Source organism: Gavialis gangeticus, unplaced genomic scaffold, assembly GCF_001723915.1.
Source record: "Gavialis gangeticus isolate Ggan-Ray unplaced genomic scaffold, GavGan_comp1, whole genome shotgun sequence".
NCBI classification, from domain to species: Eukaryota; Metazoa; Chordata; order Crocodylia; family Gavialidae; genus Gavialis; species Gavialis gangeticus.
The window spans coordinates 169,197,488-169,211,697 of NW_017729022.1; the positions used below are offsets into that span (position 1 = coordinate 169,197,488).

Consider the following 14,210-nt stretch of genomic DNA (forward strand, 5'->3'; position numbering starts at 1 on the left):
GAGGTCTCAAGGTCGGATGCCACACTAGGTACTGAAACAGCAGCTGCTGGATGACTTCCAGGTTTATATTCCTGACCAGTCTTTTCCTTGTATTCTGCTTTCAAGGCCAATAGCTGTTTCACAGCAGCATCAATATCTTCCTTTGATGCCTTCTTAGCTTTCAAGTCACGAACCACATCACCCTGAGCAGACACTCTATTGTAAAGTACCACAGGGTCCTCAGGTGCAGTAGAGGTATTAGCAACAAGTGGAGGAGTAGGCTTTTCCTTGGAAGCAGAACTAGCCTTTGAAAACAGAAGCAGATTTTTGTTGTGTTCCATGAATGTTTTACAGCAGTAAATGCTATGGGAATGTTTCCTAAAAGACTCTTTACCTCTTTCTTTGCAGTTTCTGCCTTGGTTTTCTCCTTTGAGCCAGATGTTGGCATTTCCTTTGTGTGTCCATCAGGGATATAAATCAAAATGCACGGAGCCTCTTTACAGCTATATGGGCTACAGGAAAAGGTTAAAAGAGCCAACATTCAATATATACTCTCTATAGAGCCATAATAGAAAAAATACAAGTAGAATGCCTACAAAACACTTTGAAAAAGCCAGAGAGAAAAAAAATGAATATTCAACACATTTCTTGCTCCACATTCCCACACTAAGTTCCACTACAGCAGCAACTCTCTCTCTATATAATTGCAACTGGAAATTTCAGTAATGAAGAATAAAATTCTGTTCTGGATGGTGTACTGTATTAGAAGTTTCAGTTTGTCACCTAAACTCCCTCTCACCAGAGAACTGCAGATTTTAACTACATAATTTTCATTTAGTTCAAAGAGCAACTCAAAACAGCTTTCCTTATTTCTTCGAATTAAAATCAAGACTTCTATATTTAGATAGGGGTGCACTGATAAAGATTTTATGGGCCGATACCACTGGCTGATTATTGGCAAGCCATATCGGCCAATACCGATTCAACTGCCTATGTGCAGCCCAGCAGCTTGGAGAACATTGCCCAGCTGGTATGTCTGTTGGGGATGCAGATAAAGGGCCCCCCAGTGAAGGAGGGCATGGGGTAGAGCCATGACCCACTCATCTGTGGGGGGCAGGGAGGCGGCAGTGCAGTGGAAACATGGGGGCCATGTTTGCCCTGGATCTGTGCACAGGGTGAGGGCTGGCTGCACACTTAGGGCTGGGGCTGCACCAGTCTCTTCCCAGCAGGGGGAGCTACAGCAACTCCAAAATTTGCCATAGCTCCCCTCCCATAGTCACTGTCACCTGCCCACCCTCCACCCCACCCAGGCCTCCCTGCCGGGAAGAGGCTGGCACAGCCCTGGCCTTGAACACACAGCCTACCCCTGATCTGGGGGGCACATGTCCCCCATACTTCCCCCAGGGTGCACAGAGCACCACAGTGTAAATATTTGTGTATGTTATTAGGGTCTTCACACCGCTGTTGGTGAATGAGATTATTAGTTCAATTTCTACTTGAGAGAGTGTTATTGTGTGCATGAAAGCACAAAAAAATATATTAAAACCATTTTACTGATCTTAACTGGTGATTCTCAGCCTATAAATTGAGGGTGTTTCCAGTTGCTTACCTAATTGGCTCATAGGGTTGATCACAAATAAAGAATCCTCTTCTCTGAAGCTGTATAATGTCCCCTTTTTTCAATTCCTTAAGACAGGGATCACCTAACATCAGTTCTTCTTGCTGTAAAAGTTACAGGAAACACAGATATTTTACAAGCATAGTTTTAAAAATACAAGGAATTCTGTGTTGAAAGATTTTAAAGATCATCAGATTTCACAATTAAACCTAATGCCAATGGATAAGATGCTTTCAAAGAAATGTGTAAGTACAGTTATTCCTATGTTATGGATTTTCAGCAACAAGCAATGTACCACACCCTGCAGAAATTTAATTAGGAAAATTGGGCTTGCATATAGGGTGGGATCACAAATAGATTAGAAATCTGTGAGATAGCTTAAAAATGTGAGGGTAACAGTGCCAAAAAATAGTGTCAGAAAGCTCAAGAGTTAAATATTATCTACTGGGAAATCCAGAACTATTTTATAAAGTAAATACTTGAATTTAAGGTAGCAAAACTAACAGGAACGCTATACCCTTCTTCACTTACCACACACTCTTGAATAAGACATGCACCTTGCTTTGGGGAAAGGAGAATGAAAGAAATAAGATTTGTCCTTGAAGAAAATAGCCAGCAGTCTTACTTTCCACTGCCAAGGCTGCAGGCTCCAGCCATGCACAGTAGGCATGGAGTCCTGATCAGCCTCACTCCCTCTCCCTCTTCCCACTGCTGTAGGGTGAAACAGGTTGCTACTGTAGCAGTTACCCCACACAGCCACAATGTACAAAAACCAATAGTATAAAAGTCTTGCAGCATAAAAAAAAACAACCAACTAACTAAAAGTTAGCACCTGTTGTGAAATTGCTGATCTGGTGGTGCCTGACCTCACCAGCTCAAGAGGCAGATGAATGGTGCCAGACTGTTCTGCAGGTCTGAGGCAGTCCGTTGGCCCAATCTGGTGCACAGTGCTCATCCAGCCAGGGGCTAATTCAGGTGTGCAGCAATGGCTCACACAGGCCCAATCCAGTACCACACAGAAATGGCCCAGTGGACCCCAATCCCAATGCACTGGATCCGTGCTGGCAGGTCCGTTCCCGTTTGTCCGCATCATGCCTGCCCGGGCCATTGCAACAGCAACAATGGTAATGTGTGTGCCCATTCTGCAGGGAGCAGCCACTTCTTGGTGAGCACACATCCCAGAGGTGAGGGTTAGGAGTGCTCCAAGCACTTGTGGGTACCCAGAGGGCAATGGCAGGAAAACAGGGCATGCATGATCCCTAGCACATGGCGTTCCAAGTGGCAAAGTCCCAACACTGAAGCTGCATTCCAGTCCCCTCACAGGAATCCCCATGCCAGGAGATGGGGAGCCAAAGCCAGGCAGCGAATCTGCTATCAGGGTGAGATCCATGTGCATAAAAGGGAAGGGGGACAAAGCCTGCTCACTCTGACAATTCAGCTGCACAGGAATGGCCCAGCTGGGGCTGATTACACATGGCTTCATTGGACCCCTTTCCATGTGGCTGGATTGGGCCCTGGCGTGAGCCAGGCATGTGGGAATGGAGCCTGATCCCTTTGCACAGGACTGACTTAGGGCTGATCTGCCTGCATGGACATTTGGCAACAAAAGGGTAGTGGTGGTGGTGGTACTGCAGCTAAATGTCCAGACCCGCAGGATGCCCTCTGGGCCAGGTTACATAGCTCCGCAGGCCGGTTCTGGCCTGTGGGCAAAGAGTTGAGTACCCCTGGGTTAAACATTAGCTCTTGGGCTTGCTTCAGGGAGAAGGGGAGTGAGGCTGAGTTAAGGAATCCATCCCCAGCTCCATGTAACCCAAGCCTCCAGCTCCTGCAGAAGTCAGTTGCCTTGTTTGAAGACATGCACCCATGGAGGTCCCATCCAGCCTTACTTCTTTCTGATTTCACCCCAATTTTCTGGGAAAATATGTGCACCATATGTAAATAGATACAGCAATTGTTTAATAACGATATTTTCCTTAAACTGGGAAATAAAAAAAAACTTCCTTGGCTAGGAAGAAAAGATCTCTCCATCTCACAGTATCATTCAGAGACAAAAAGCTTGGAAGAGAATGTGAGGAAGCCTAGAAGAAACTCCATCACAGCAATGATACATAATTTATCATATAATTTGCAGAGACTGAGATACAAAACCCAGTAATACTGCATCTATAAAGTATTACTTTGCACTTAAATTTAATTGAAAGAACCAGGGAGTAAATTCTCAATATATAACATTTATCCTTCTCCAGTTGTGACATGTTATTCAACTTATTATACAGTGATCCCTCACTAGGCTGCAGCTTCATTAACATTAAAAGCATATCTATATCCAGCGGTGTCCCTGCAAAACCCCGCCACCGCTATTAAAATGTCAGTCATGCACTAGCTCCTCTCCAACTGGCAATTACTGTAGCTCCACTGAGGAATGGGAACTACAGATACGTGCATTCTAAAGCAATATACTTATACTAAGTATATGTACACTTAAGTTGGACTTGCTCAAATGGCCAAAACACCTTTGTATACCACCAAGACATTTAAGAACCTACAGGCTAAAATAACTAGAGATGGTGGTGAAAAAAGAGAAGGGAGGAAAAGCAAAGGCTTTGCAGGAAGAATAGGAGAGTTACCTTGCTATTTCTGTTGACATGCTGCTTGAAATCTTCATCTTTGCCCAGCACTGGTTTGGTGATGAGATGTTCATAGTTAACACAGACAGATGGGATAAGAGGTGCAGATGGCGTGTCTGTTAGCCAAGTGATCTTAGCAGTTTTTTTGTAATCCTTGTTCTCTAAGTTCAGCTTGGCATCAATCGATACAATTTTCCTGTTTGGGTTTCTGCATGGGAAACAGAAGAATAAGTGGCAATTTTACACAATTTTGGAACATTTTTGAGCTTCTCGTGGAAAAAAGAAGTCTCTGTAATATTGAAAAAATTTTTAAATTATTTTAAAATGTCCTAACATAGATGGAAGAGAGAACTGCCCCCCACCCCACACTAGTCCATCCCCACCCCACAGAGGATAAAGCTCAGCACATTGTAAGTAGTAAGTGACTAATTAAAAGATACTCTTTTAAAATGTAAATTTAAGTTCCAAGAGGGGAAAAAAAGGGGGTGGGAGAAGACAGAGTCTCATTTGTTAAATACAGGGCTGCATTATTTACATGCGTCTGAAGGGCTCTGTTGATTAAATGCACAGAACACCATATTAACAACTTCAACATTTAATAGCAATGACTCCTTTATAAAGGCCATATCTATATAACTAGTCTGTTGCTGATGCACCTTTAATTTTGCTTTCATTACAGACAAGTTTTGGATCATAATAGAATTTACATGAAAAAAATGAAATGAATCAGCACCAGAACAGGAGCATATTCTATTTCTAACTGCAAGTAATGCCCGAAAGCAACAGTAATGGAACAGCCACAGGTTCCAAACAAGAACTGTTATACAATAACAGGTTATTTAAGCAGTGACTTCAGACTCACAATCCTCTATTAAATAGGCAGTTTGTAATCTATTTACACAATACTGATGCATGCTAACCATTACGGCTTATGATTGTCAATTAAAAGTTGAAATGCAAAAGCACTCTATTCCAAATACCTTACATTTGTTACCTGTGTATCTTAGTGATAATAATGTTGCCCCAATTTATGAACGTAACCATTTCTCCCTCTGTCAGCGTATCTGCATCTGCACCCTCAATCAGCACTCTAGAGCCGTACCACACTGGCTTCAACCCAACATCAGGATTCTGTATATTCAAAATTAATAAAAAAAGAAATTGTTAGAATCAAGCTCTGTTCGCTTCTATGATAACAGAGTTTCACTCTCTTTCTACGCACACGTGCATGCATGTGCGTGTACAATAAGTCAAAAATTACAACACACAACATGATCATCTTAATGGACAAAAATCATAAGCAGCCACCAAGATTGAGGCTACCTCAATCTTTTTCATCACTTCTAGTTCATTTATCATAGACGCTGTACCATTCTAGGAAATCCCAGATTGACTACAGTGTAGACTCATCAAAAGAATGCATTCATAAAAAGCTTTAGCAACCCAAAGCACTATCATGTGCCCAATCGAACTTATGCCCTTAAAAGTTCTGTTGCCTGGCCCATAGGGACTGAGCATAATTGTTGAAGTTTAAGTCAATTTTTTGCTTGGCAGCTTCATTTAACAATAAATTTTTATAACACTCATTCATTTTCAGAATTTCACATACTGTGCTCAGTATTTGCTTCTGGTTGCACAGATCAGCTAAACTGTTATTTTTAAGTAATAAACATTTCAATGCTGTACAAATATTCAACTTCATGGTATTCCAAAAATGAAGAAAAACAGTAATCAGTCACTCCCATTTAATAATGTGAAACCCAAGTTACAGAGTTGGGACTTGCCTAGTTGGGATCACAGTTTGGAAATTCCTATCCTGATTCAGTGACACTCCTTCATCCCAGCTGCTTACTGTAGCCCAGGGGTGTCACTCATTTGGTCCAGTGGGCTGGAGTTGTGGTGTGGGGCCAGTCTGCAGAGAGCCCATGGATACCCCTGCCCACACGCCCTAGCACACACACCCCTCCCCCCCCCAGCAGTTCCAGGTGTCACAGCACCTGCCCCAGGACCTGCACTGCATGCACTCCCCACTGGTCTGGAATTGTGCTGCTCTTTGTATGGCACATGTGCTGGATTGGCTGGGGGTGGCTCCATCCCAGACCAGCTGGTACAGGTAGCAGGGATCCCGGACAGGTTGGAATAGGTGCAACATGTGGTGAACAAGTCAACACAGATCAGGGCGGGGCAGCACAGGAAGCTAGATGATGGGGCTCTACAGGCTGGATCTTTGACACCCCTACTGTAGCCTATAGACAGCACCATTTTTAAGTGTTCCATCCTCTGATGGTAATCAAAAGATGAATGAACTGAAGAACCTTTGGGTGTTTGGCCACTTCTTTCATCTCCTCCACAGCTTCGGGAATGTTCACAGTGACCATTTCATCTTTCAGTAAAGCAGTGTACCGAGGTGCTACTGGGTCTATAACCTATAGGAAACAAATGAAATAAGAGTGAATCTCTCTCACTTGGAGAAAGAAGTTTTCAACTAGCAATGACTGCGCCTCAGTTCAACCTCACAGACTACCATACTGCCACTGCGCGTGTAAAACAAGTCAAAGAATAATGCAGGAATATTAACTGGTATCTTTATGTTACTGCACTTGCTTGTGTTTGATTTTAATGCTACTTTAATTCAAAATTTTAACAAATTGCAGAATATGGTTACAAATAAGCAAAGCATAAACCAATTCTTCAAACTATTCATGAAATTAATATAAAAGGTAGAATATAGAAATCTGGAACTGTGGCAGTAGAAACAACCCAACTTTTGAATTAACACTTCAGTGTAGGCATTACTTTCGCCTTTTCACTTGATGCATTTTATTTTCTATGCAATGTAGTTGTCTTCTAACCAGTTTATTTCTGAGCATCTACTTTTTGAATCAAAATATCAACATGTTTTAATGCCCGGTTTGCTAGGCTCCAAAACCACGCTCATTTTTTAAGGCTTAGACAGATGACTAATTGAACCAACATAAACAAGGAGTTAACAATCACAAACTCCTATAATGGTACAGCTTACTCAAAATCCTGAGAAAAAAAATCAGGGTGTAAAACTACATCAATGAGAGTTATACTAGTGTAGTGTCATTTCTCCTTTCAACTAAGTAGCACCCCCTTGTGCAGTGCAAACAAGTTAGTACCTACTTGACAGCTACACAGTGACAAGGCACTGGAATAGTATCTAGTTAGTGGAGAAGCAATCAAAAATAAATAAATAAATAAATAAATCAGACCATTCGTCTGCTCTGAAGCCCTGAGTGGAGTAGCATCACAAAAAATAGATACAAATTACACTGGTGTAAAAAAGTACCACTGGCATTTTTACACATGCTCCAGGAGGCATGGGGGGGAAGGGGGTTAGGCACTTTAATTAGCGAGCTGCACCAATTAAAAATGCTCAAGTGTCACATGTATCAGCATCCCTGGTGCTGAAAAATGGCAGTGGGGAACTTGGAACTAAAGCTGATCAAATGAGCCATTTTTTAGCACAGAGACGCTGATACACGTGATGCTAGAGTCTGCTGGAGCATGGCCATTTCTGTGCTCCAGCCGACTTGATTAAATCAAGTCTGATTAAATCGCATATGTTCTGATACATTGGATTTCTGATGTGTCGGGGCTGGCTCCCTACACATCTACACGAGCCCCATCTGCCCAGGTTCTCAGAATTTTTTTGAGCTCAGCAACTGTTTTGCTTGTATAACGAGTGCCAACTGGGTTTATAATGTTGAGGAATACTATTTTAGTACAGTAGCATTAGATCACTATAATAAGGCAATACCATAGTATTAAATTTGTTCCAGTTACTCCACCTTAGCTTATTTTTGCCATTATTAGCAGTAGTAGTATTCTGCTTATTATGATGCTTCCTCCCTATACTTTTAAGTCTGTTTTCCAACTCATTTACCACCACCTTTCACAGGGGTGCTCTGATCTTCATTACTTTTATTAAATGTTTCAGGGAACCTTGAATACAATATACACAAAAGCAAAATTAGGAATAAAAGGGAACTGGTAGACTACCTCACAAACTAACTGGAAATTTAAACTAAAAAAGAAATACAAGAAGTTCGCTCTGCGCGCGAAAATAATTTGCTACCGAAAGAGCGCATTTACACACTGCTGTATGGCAATGTTGCTATGGTACCGTGCTTTAGTACTGTGCTTGCAAGTACTAAAGCACAGCAGAGTAACAGCCCTAACTGCACCATGCGCACCACACTTAGAATTCAATGCTATGTCATTGTAGCGGTGCACTACACTGGGGGAGTGTGCTGGTATGGCAACGTAGCTCCATGCGTAGACCCATGATTGCTATGTTGCCATAGCGTGCCATATGGCAACGTTGTGATCATGCATAGAGCCACGTGATCCCTATGTCACCGTAGCATGCTGTATGGCGATGTTGCACGTCACTACGTTGCTGTAGGGAGACGTGTAGATGCATCCATGAAGTAGGACATATTTTATTTTTAATTTGTTTACTGCAACTCAGCCATTTAGAGAAAAAAAAAGTTTTGCAATCTACTATATTTTCTTGCATACAGCATGCCCCCGTATATAATACGCACCTTGTTTTTGAGAGAGAGGAATTAAGAAAAAAGAAAAATCTTCCTGATAGAAACTGAGTAGTGGCAGCTATGGAGCTGAGCCTGCTCCCAACCCTATGTGCCAAATGGGGCCCACAGACCAACCCCACATGCTGACTCTGGGGCTACGTATTGGGCATGACACTGCATGCTGGACGCAACCTGGCATGTCAGCCCTGGCCACAAATGGACCTCATGTGCTGACCCAATCTGGCACATGGGGTTGTGTCATCCATCCATCCCCATTGGTCCAGAAATTTGGCAATGAGGGAGCAGTGACAGAGTTAATTGCTGTGGCTCCCAGATCCCTGGCAATTAACACTGCTACAGCATCCTGGCCACCAAATTTCAAGCTCATGAGGACCCAGTTACCATGCATATAAACGCACATCCCAATTTTTAAAAGTTACTTTTGGTAAAAACAAACAAAAAAACCCTACAAAAAAAGGTGGGCTATATGTGAGAAAATAGGATATTTCATATCTGAATTCTTTGGTACTTGCAGTTACAAGAGTACTCTGCACTGACAAGGTATATATTCATTAAAATTAGTAAGCACAGAAGCCAGGCCCTTACAGTGTTTCAGTCGCATGTTCTAGGAAGGACTTGTTAATGTACCTAGAAAATGGGTACTTCCTATCCCTTTTATGCTCTAAATATCAGAATTATGATGACAATTAAAATAGTGGTACCTTAACCCCACTCATCTCTCATAACTATGCCTCATGTTTTAATCATTCAACACAATACTCTATCAGCTGACTGTGTTTATAAAATCAAGTGTAATAAGTAAGCATTCTGTTTCTCTACAGGTATTTGAGCTCTGTCTGGAAACTGCATAGGAACAATTTCCATTTTCATTTATACTATTGACTCCAATGCAAATGCACAGGTAGATGACGACAGATTTTGACTGATAGATATGGAGACAAATAAGGAGTCAAAGGTATAAGAGACTACTTAAGAAAAGAAAAGAAAAGAAAAGAAAAGAAAAAAGAAAAGAAAAGAGGTTTTAAATAAATTAACACTAACATTCCCATCAGTGTGTCTTCAAATCCAAATTTAAAAAACCATTAGTATCTATGCAGCAACAGAATGAACCAGTTCATAATCCTTTGCATATTGAATGGACCAAATACATAAAACATGGAGGGAGACAAAATACATGCCAAACAAACAAATGCTACTTAAATGAGCAGATCCAGGAAAGGCCTTAACAAAAAACAAGCAGTAATCCCAATGCAAGAGTTACAAGCATTCATTCACACAGGTACACAAGTTATACAATCAGCACTAATGATTCGCCTTATTATAGTGTCCAAGCATCCGCTGCCAAAAAGCAACTAACCATGTCAAGATGCAGTATTCCTTATTTGACACTCAATTCAGGAATATTAGAAGGGCTATTTAACACAGACAGTCGTTATTACTAAAGCCCTTATTCAATTAATGACAGAAAAGAATGAGAGTTGACTTGAAGAGATTTCCAGTTATGTTGGCAAATAAACCAACACAAAATAGGGCAATTTTTAAAAACAGGAATAATGCATTTTAAATGGATTTGTACAGCTCTTGTTAGATAAGCAAATGTGATTGTGCTATGAAGCTGCAAAATGACTTATGCTACACATGCTTACATTAAATGTAAGCTATGTGCTAAGGCAAAAAAGCATTAAGTAATACCTTCTTACAGATAGCTCGCAGCTTGAAAGCAGAAAAATGAAATGCAGAGTTTTCATATCAGATTTACAGCAAGTACCATTTCCTATCAATATAATTCCAAGTAAAGCAACTCAGCATCAGTTTGATAAATCAATAAGTGACAGCCCAAGTTAGAAAAGGGACATTCCATTTTCCTGAAAATGTGCCAATGATGCAACATACTGCAACTACTACTTTTAATAATGAGCACTCCATGAATGCTGGATTCACTACAAAACCCAGGGGGGATGGATACCAAGAAGAAATGCTATCAAACTAATACAAGCATATATATTACATATACCTTTTTGTTAAATGCCCAAATTTTGTCCCATTCCATGTTCACGACAGATCGAGAGGAGCCCTGAAAAGCAAGATTAATAATCCTGAGTATTTTTAAGGACCTGAGTCCTTCAAAAACATATACAATGGCTAAGTATTATTCATGTTACTGTTTACTTCAAAAGGACATCACAAAGAGCCCCCAGTATGGCATAATAATGATAAATAAAAGTTTGGTTAACATATTTATGAGGATGCTCAAAGAATCGGAAAAAGGAGAAGATGGAACTCACTTGTGCTGCAATAAACTGTTTTAATCCTTCAACTGTCATACCTCTTCTCAGCACACCACGGACAGTGGGAAATCTTGGATCATCCCTAACAAAAAAAGGAATACAACTGAGAATGCTGTTGGCTACTATAGAATAAATTCTAGTACTGAGTGTAGTATTTGAATGTAGGCTTTGCAAGTCAGTTTAAAAAATACTTTTAAACATTATTTTGCTTGCATTACTTCCGTTTTGGTTGTAAGAGGTAGCCTGCCAGGCCAGAAGACTGAACTCTTACCCATGGAAAATGAAGTTGTAGTAAAGATTTCCCCACACTGCATACCAATGCTTCTAAAAGTTAACTTGGAGAGGAAAAAACTCTCTCTCAATGAGAGGAGCATTTTTCTAGGCCTATTACATCCCTGGTGTCTATCAAAAATTGGCAAGGTGAGAGTTGTATGTCCTGCTAGCCTGTTTCCTCCCATTTTTTTTTTTATTTCAAAAGCATTCTTTGCCTCATAGGCAAATGTCTGTAACCTACAGCTCTCTTCTTGTCTTCTTCATGTGTCAAGCTGGGGAGAGAAATTACAGTAAATTAAGGCTTCACCAAAGTAATTTCTACCCATATGAGGCACAGAAATGGGATGCTATTTAAGTATAAGGTGAATCTGTCTGCTTTCCCTGTACTCATCTTTGCCTCAGTAGCCATGGACTTATTAACCTACTAGGTTTGGTGCTTTCTTGAGGGAAAAATATGGGGCTCTCTCCCACAATGTCTCACAGATGATATTAAACAGGACTGAAAATAAACTGGGCAGATAGATGCGTGATCCTTCCTTGAATGAAAGAGTCACTAGGAATCTGAATTATGCTTCACCAAGATGAAAGGGGTAGTTCAGATCTCTGAGATGCATACTTCCAGACCGTCTGCCTACTGAGGTCCCAGGCAGACATTCAAGTAAAGGCATAATGGGATCTGATCCACGATCCCAGAAGTCACACTTCCTGCCATACTACATGCGCTCAGCAGGAAACAATTATGGGATCAGGGATGAGATACTAAATCATGCCATATGGCCGGTGCACGGGGAGCCCAGGATCACAATCCCCAGACTCCCTCTACACTGGCAAGTAGCAAGCCAGCTAGCTGATCAGTGCTCCAAACCTTGGGAAGGCACCCTAGTCAAGGGCTGCAATGCACCCCCAAAGTTAGGAGCCCCGAGCAGACGACTGCTGCACCCAGTTCAAGGTTTGGTGCCCTGATGAGCTGATGGGCAACGCCACACATTCTATTTAAGGTGCAATGGGAACCAGCCACAAAGTTATTAAACATTTTCTCTGATAACTTTGCGACTTACTCCCTGTTTTAATGCAGCAATAATTGCATGAACTTGGGGGTAGGTTACTACCTAAAGTGTGACTAACTGGTTAATCACATTTGAAATATAACATCTCCCAGGGGCCTGAGTCTGTTAACCCTTGAAAATGTGAACTGCATATTTCTCCAAAACTCTACTAGCTAGAGACTTGGCTTTTAAATGAACAAGGTAACAGTTTGTGGGGCAGGGATGACCATAACACTACCATACAATTGCCCAGTCTCAGCTTTGACTGTTTCAAAACCTTTGGTCTTGCATCATATTCACATATACAGGTCTGAGTAATCTAGACTCTGCAGAACAGACCAAATTAGTATTTTGCACTCTTATATCAGTTTTCGTCTTAAGTCGATGTAAACACAAGTGTTATACAAGAATGGCAAATCAATGGTCCAGCTAGCTTGGTATCCTGTCTGTCAGTAAAGGGGGGAATATTTCTTTAACCCAAGCAGATATATAGAGATAGATTTTAATAACAATTTGAACAAAACTGCGTAACATACCATCCATCCACCAGCCCTTCATTGACAAACCACGTGAGTTTTCTTTTAGATAGCACAGTGTTGTTGAGGTTCAGACGGCTGTATTCCCAGATGTATGGCTTCCTTATACCCAAGGCTTCAATGATCCAGTAGAACTGTTCATCTCTGTCATGGTACTCTGTCGTTCTCAATGCATGTGTAACACCTTCAATACTGTCAACAATGGGGCAGGCGAAGTCATACGTAGGGTAAACCCTGAAAAGGGCAAAGCTTCAATTAGTATATGCCAAAAGACCATAATTTACCTGAACTTTAAAGTCACCACCTTTTAAGCTAAATGTTATTCTGAATTTTATAAACTTTCAAAATCCCAAGATTACTCCCAGGATTCTCAAGGCAAGAAACAGTTAAATTAGCACACGCACAAGAGACGCAAACAAAAATTAAACAATGGTTTTCAATGCAAAAGGTAAAAAACAAAATCAAATACAATTCAGATACAGAGAGATTAAGGTAGTGAAGTAATTTCAAGAAAAAGAAAGTTATGTACAATGTTTTCACATGCTTTCATAATGCGAATAAAAAAACCAGCGTCTACCTTACAGCTCAAACTTCAAAGTCAGATAAACTGGCACGGACTGATCAATTACAAATGGGAACATTATGATCCTTTGAAACAAAGGAAACTCTACTCAGAGAGAATGGATGAAAATAGATGTTTCAGGTGAGCAGTGAACCATAGTCTTGTGCAGTTAAGTAGTCTTAGTTCAATATATATACTGTAACTCTGCATACTGCATAAAAATAACAATGTGCTATGAGTGAACAGAACTCGCTCAGATAGTGCAGCTGAAGGATAATGCCTTTAAAGTTTAAGTTGTATTTAAGTTTTGAAACCTGAAGCAAACAAAATCCAATAATGCAGCTGCCTGAAATAGATTCAAGATAGTTTGCTAAAATTTAGTAAAAAGGACAATGATGTTCTGTACTATTCACAAAAGTAGAACATCACTCATCTTGCAAAGATGCAGAATAGGGACTCAGAATTCTTAGTAAAACATACTGTTCAGAAAGTGGCCACATGCAGGTTTTAAAAATATTTTGAATTTTTAGCGTCTTCAAAGAAGTTAACTGTACTTTCTGACTGAGAAAATGCTACAAAGACCCATGTAAATAAACAAGAAACCTGTCAAAATGCAGAAAACTGTGGAAAAGCAGCATAGGCAAAAACCCCCACCCCCACCCCCCCAAAAAAAAAAAAAAAAAAAAAAAAAAAAAAAA

General features: G+C 40.7%; 1 protein-coding gene across 1 annotated transcript in view; it reads right to left on the reverse strand.

Annotated features, from left to right (window-relative positions):
- The window catches only part of EPRS (glutamyl-prolyl-tRNA synthetase), a 77,564-nt gene that overhangs the window by 33,049 nt on the left and 30,305 nt on the right, over window positions 1-14,210 (reverse strand). The window contains exons 10-18 of the mRNA XM_019516477.1: window positions 12,951-13,184; window positions 11,093-11,177; window positions 10,822-10,881; window positions 6,540-6,650; window positions 5,219-5,355; window positions 4,225-4,432; window positions 1,589-1,701; window positions 374-491; window positions 77-284 (exon numbers count right to left, since the gene is read on the reverse strand). Coding sequence (XP_019372022.1) covers window positions 77-284; window positions 374-491; window positions 1,589-1,701; window positions 4,225-4,432; window positions 5,219-5,355; window positions 6,540-6,650; window positions 10,822-10,881; window positions 11,093-11,177; window positions 12,951-13,184 — 1,274 coding nt within the window. The remainder of the gene's footprint in view (window positions 1-76; window positions 285-373; window positions 492-1,588; window positions 1,702-4,224; window positions 4,433-5,218; window positions 5,356-6,539; window positions 6,651-10,821; window positions 10,882-11,092; window positions 11,178-12,950; window positions 13,185-14,210) is intronic.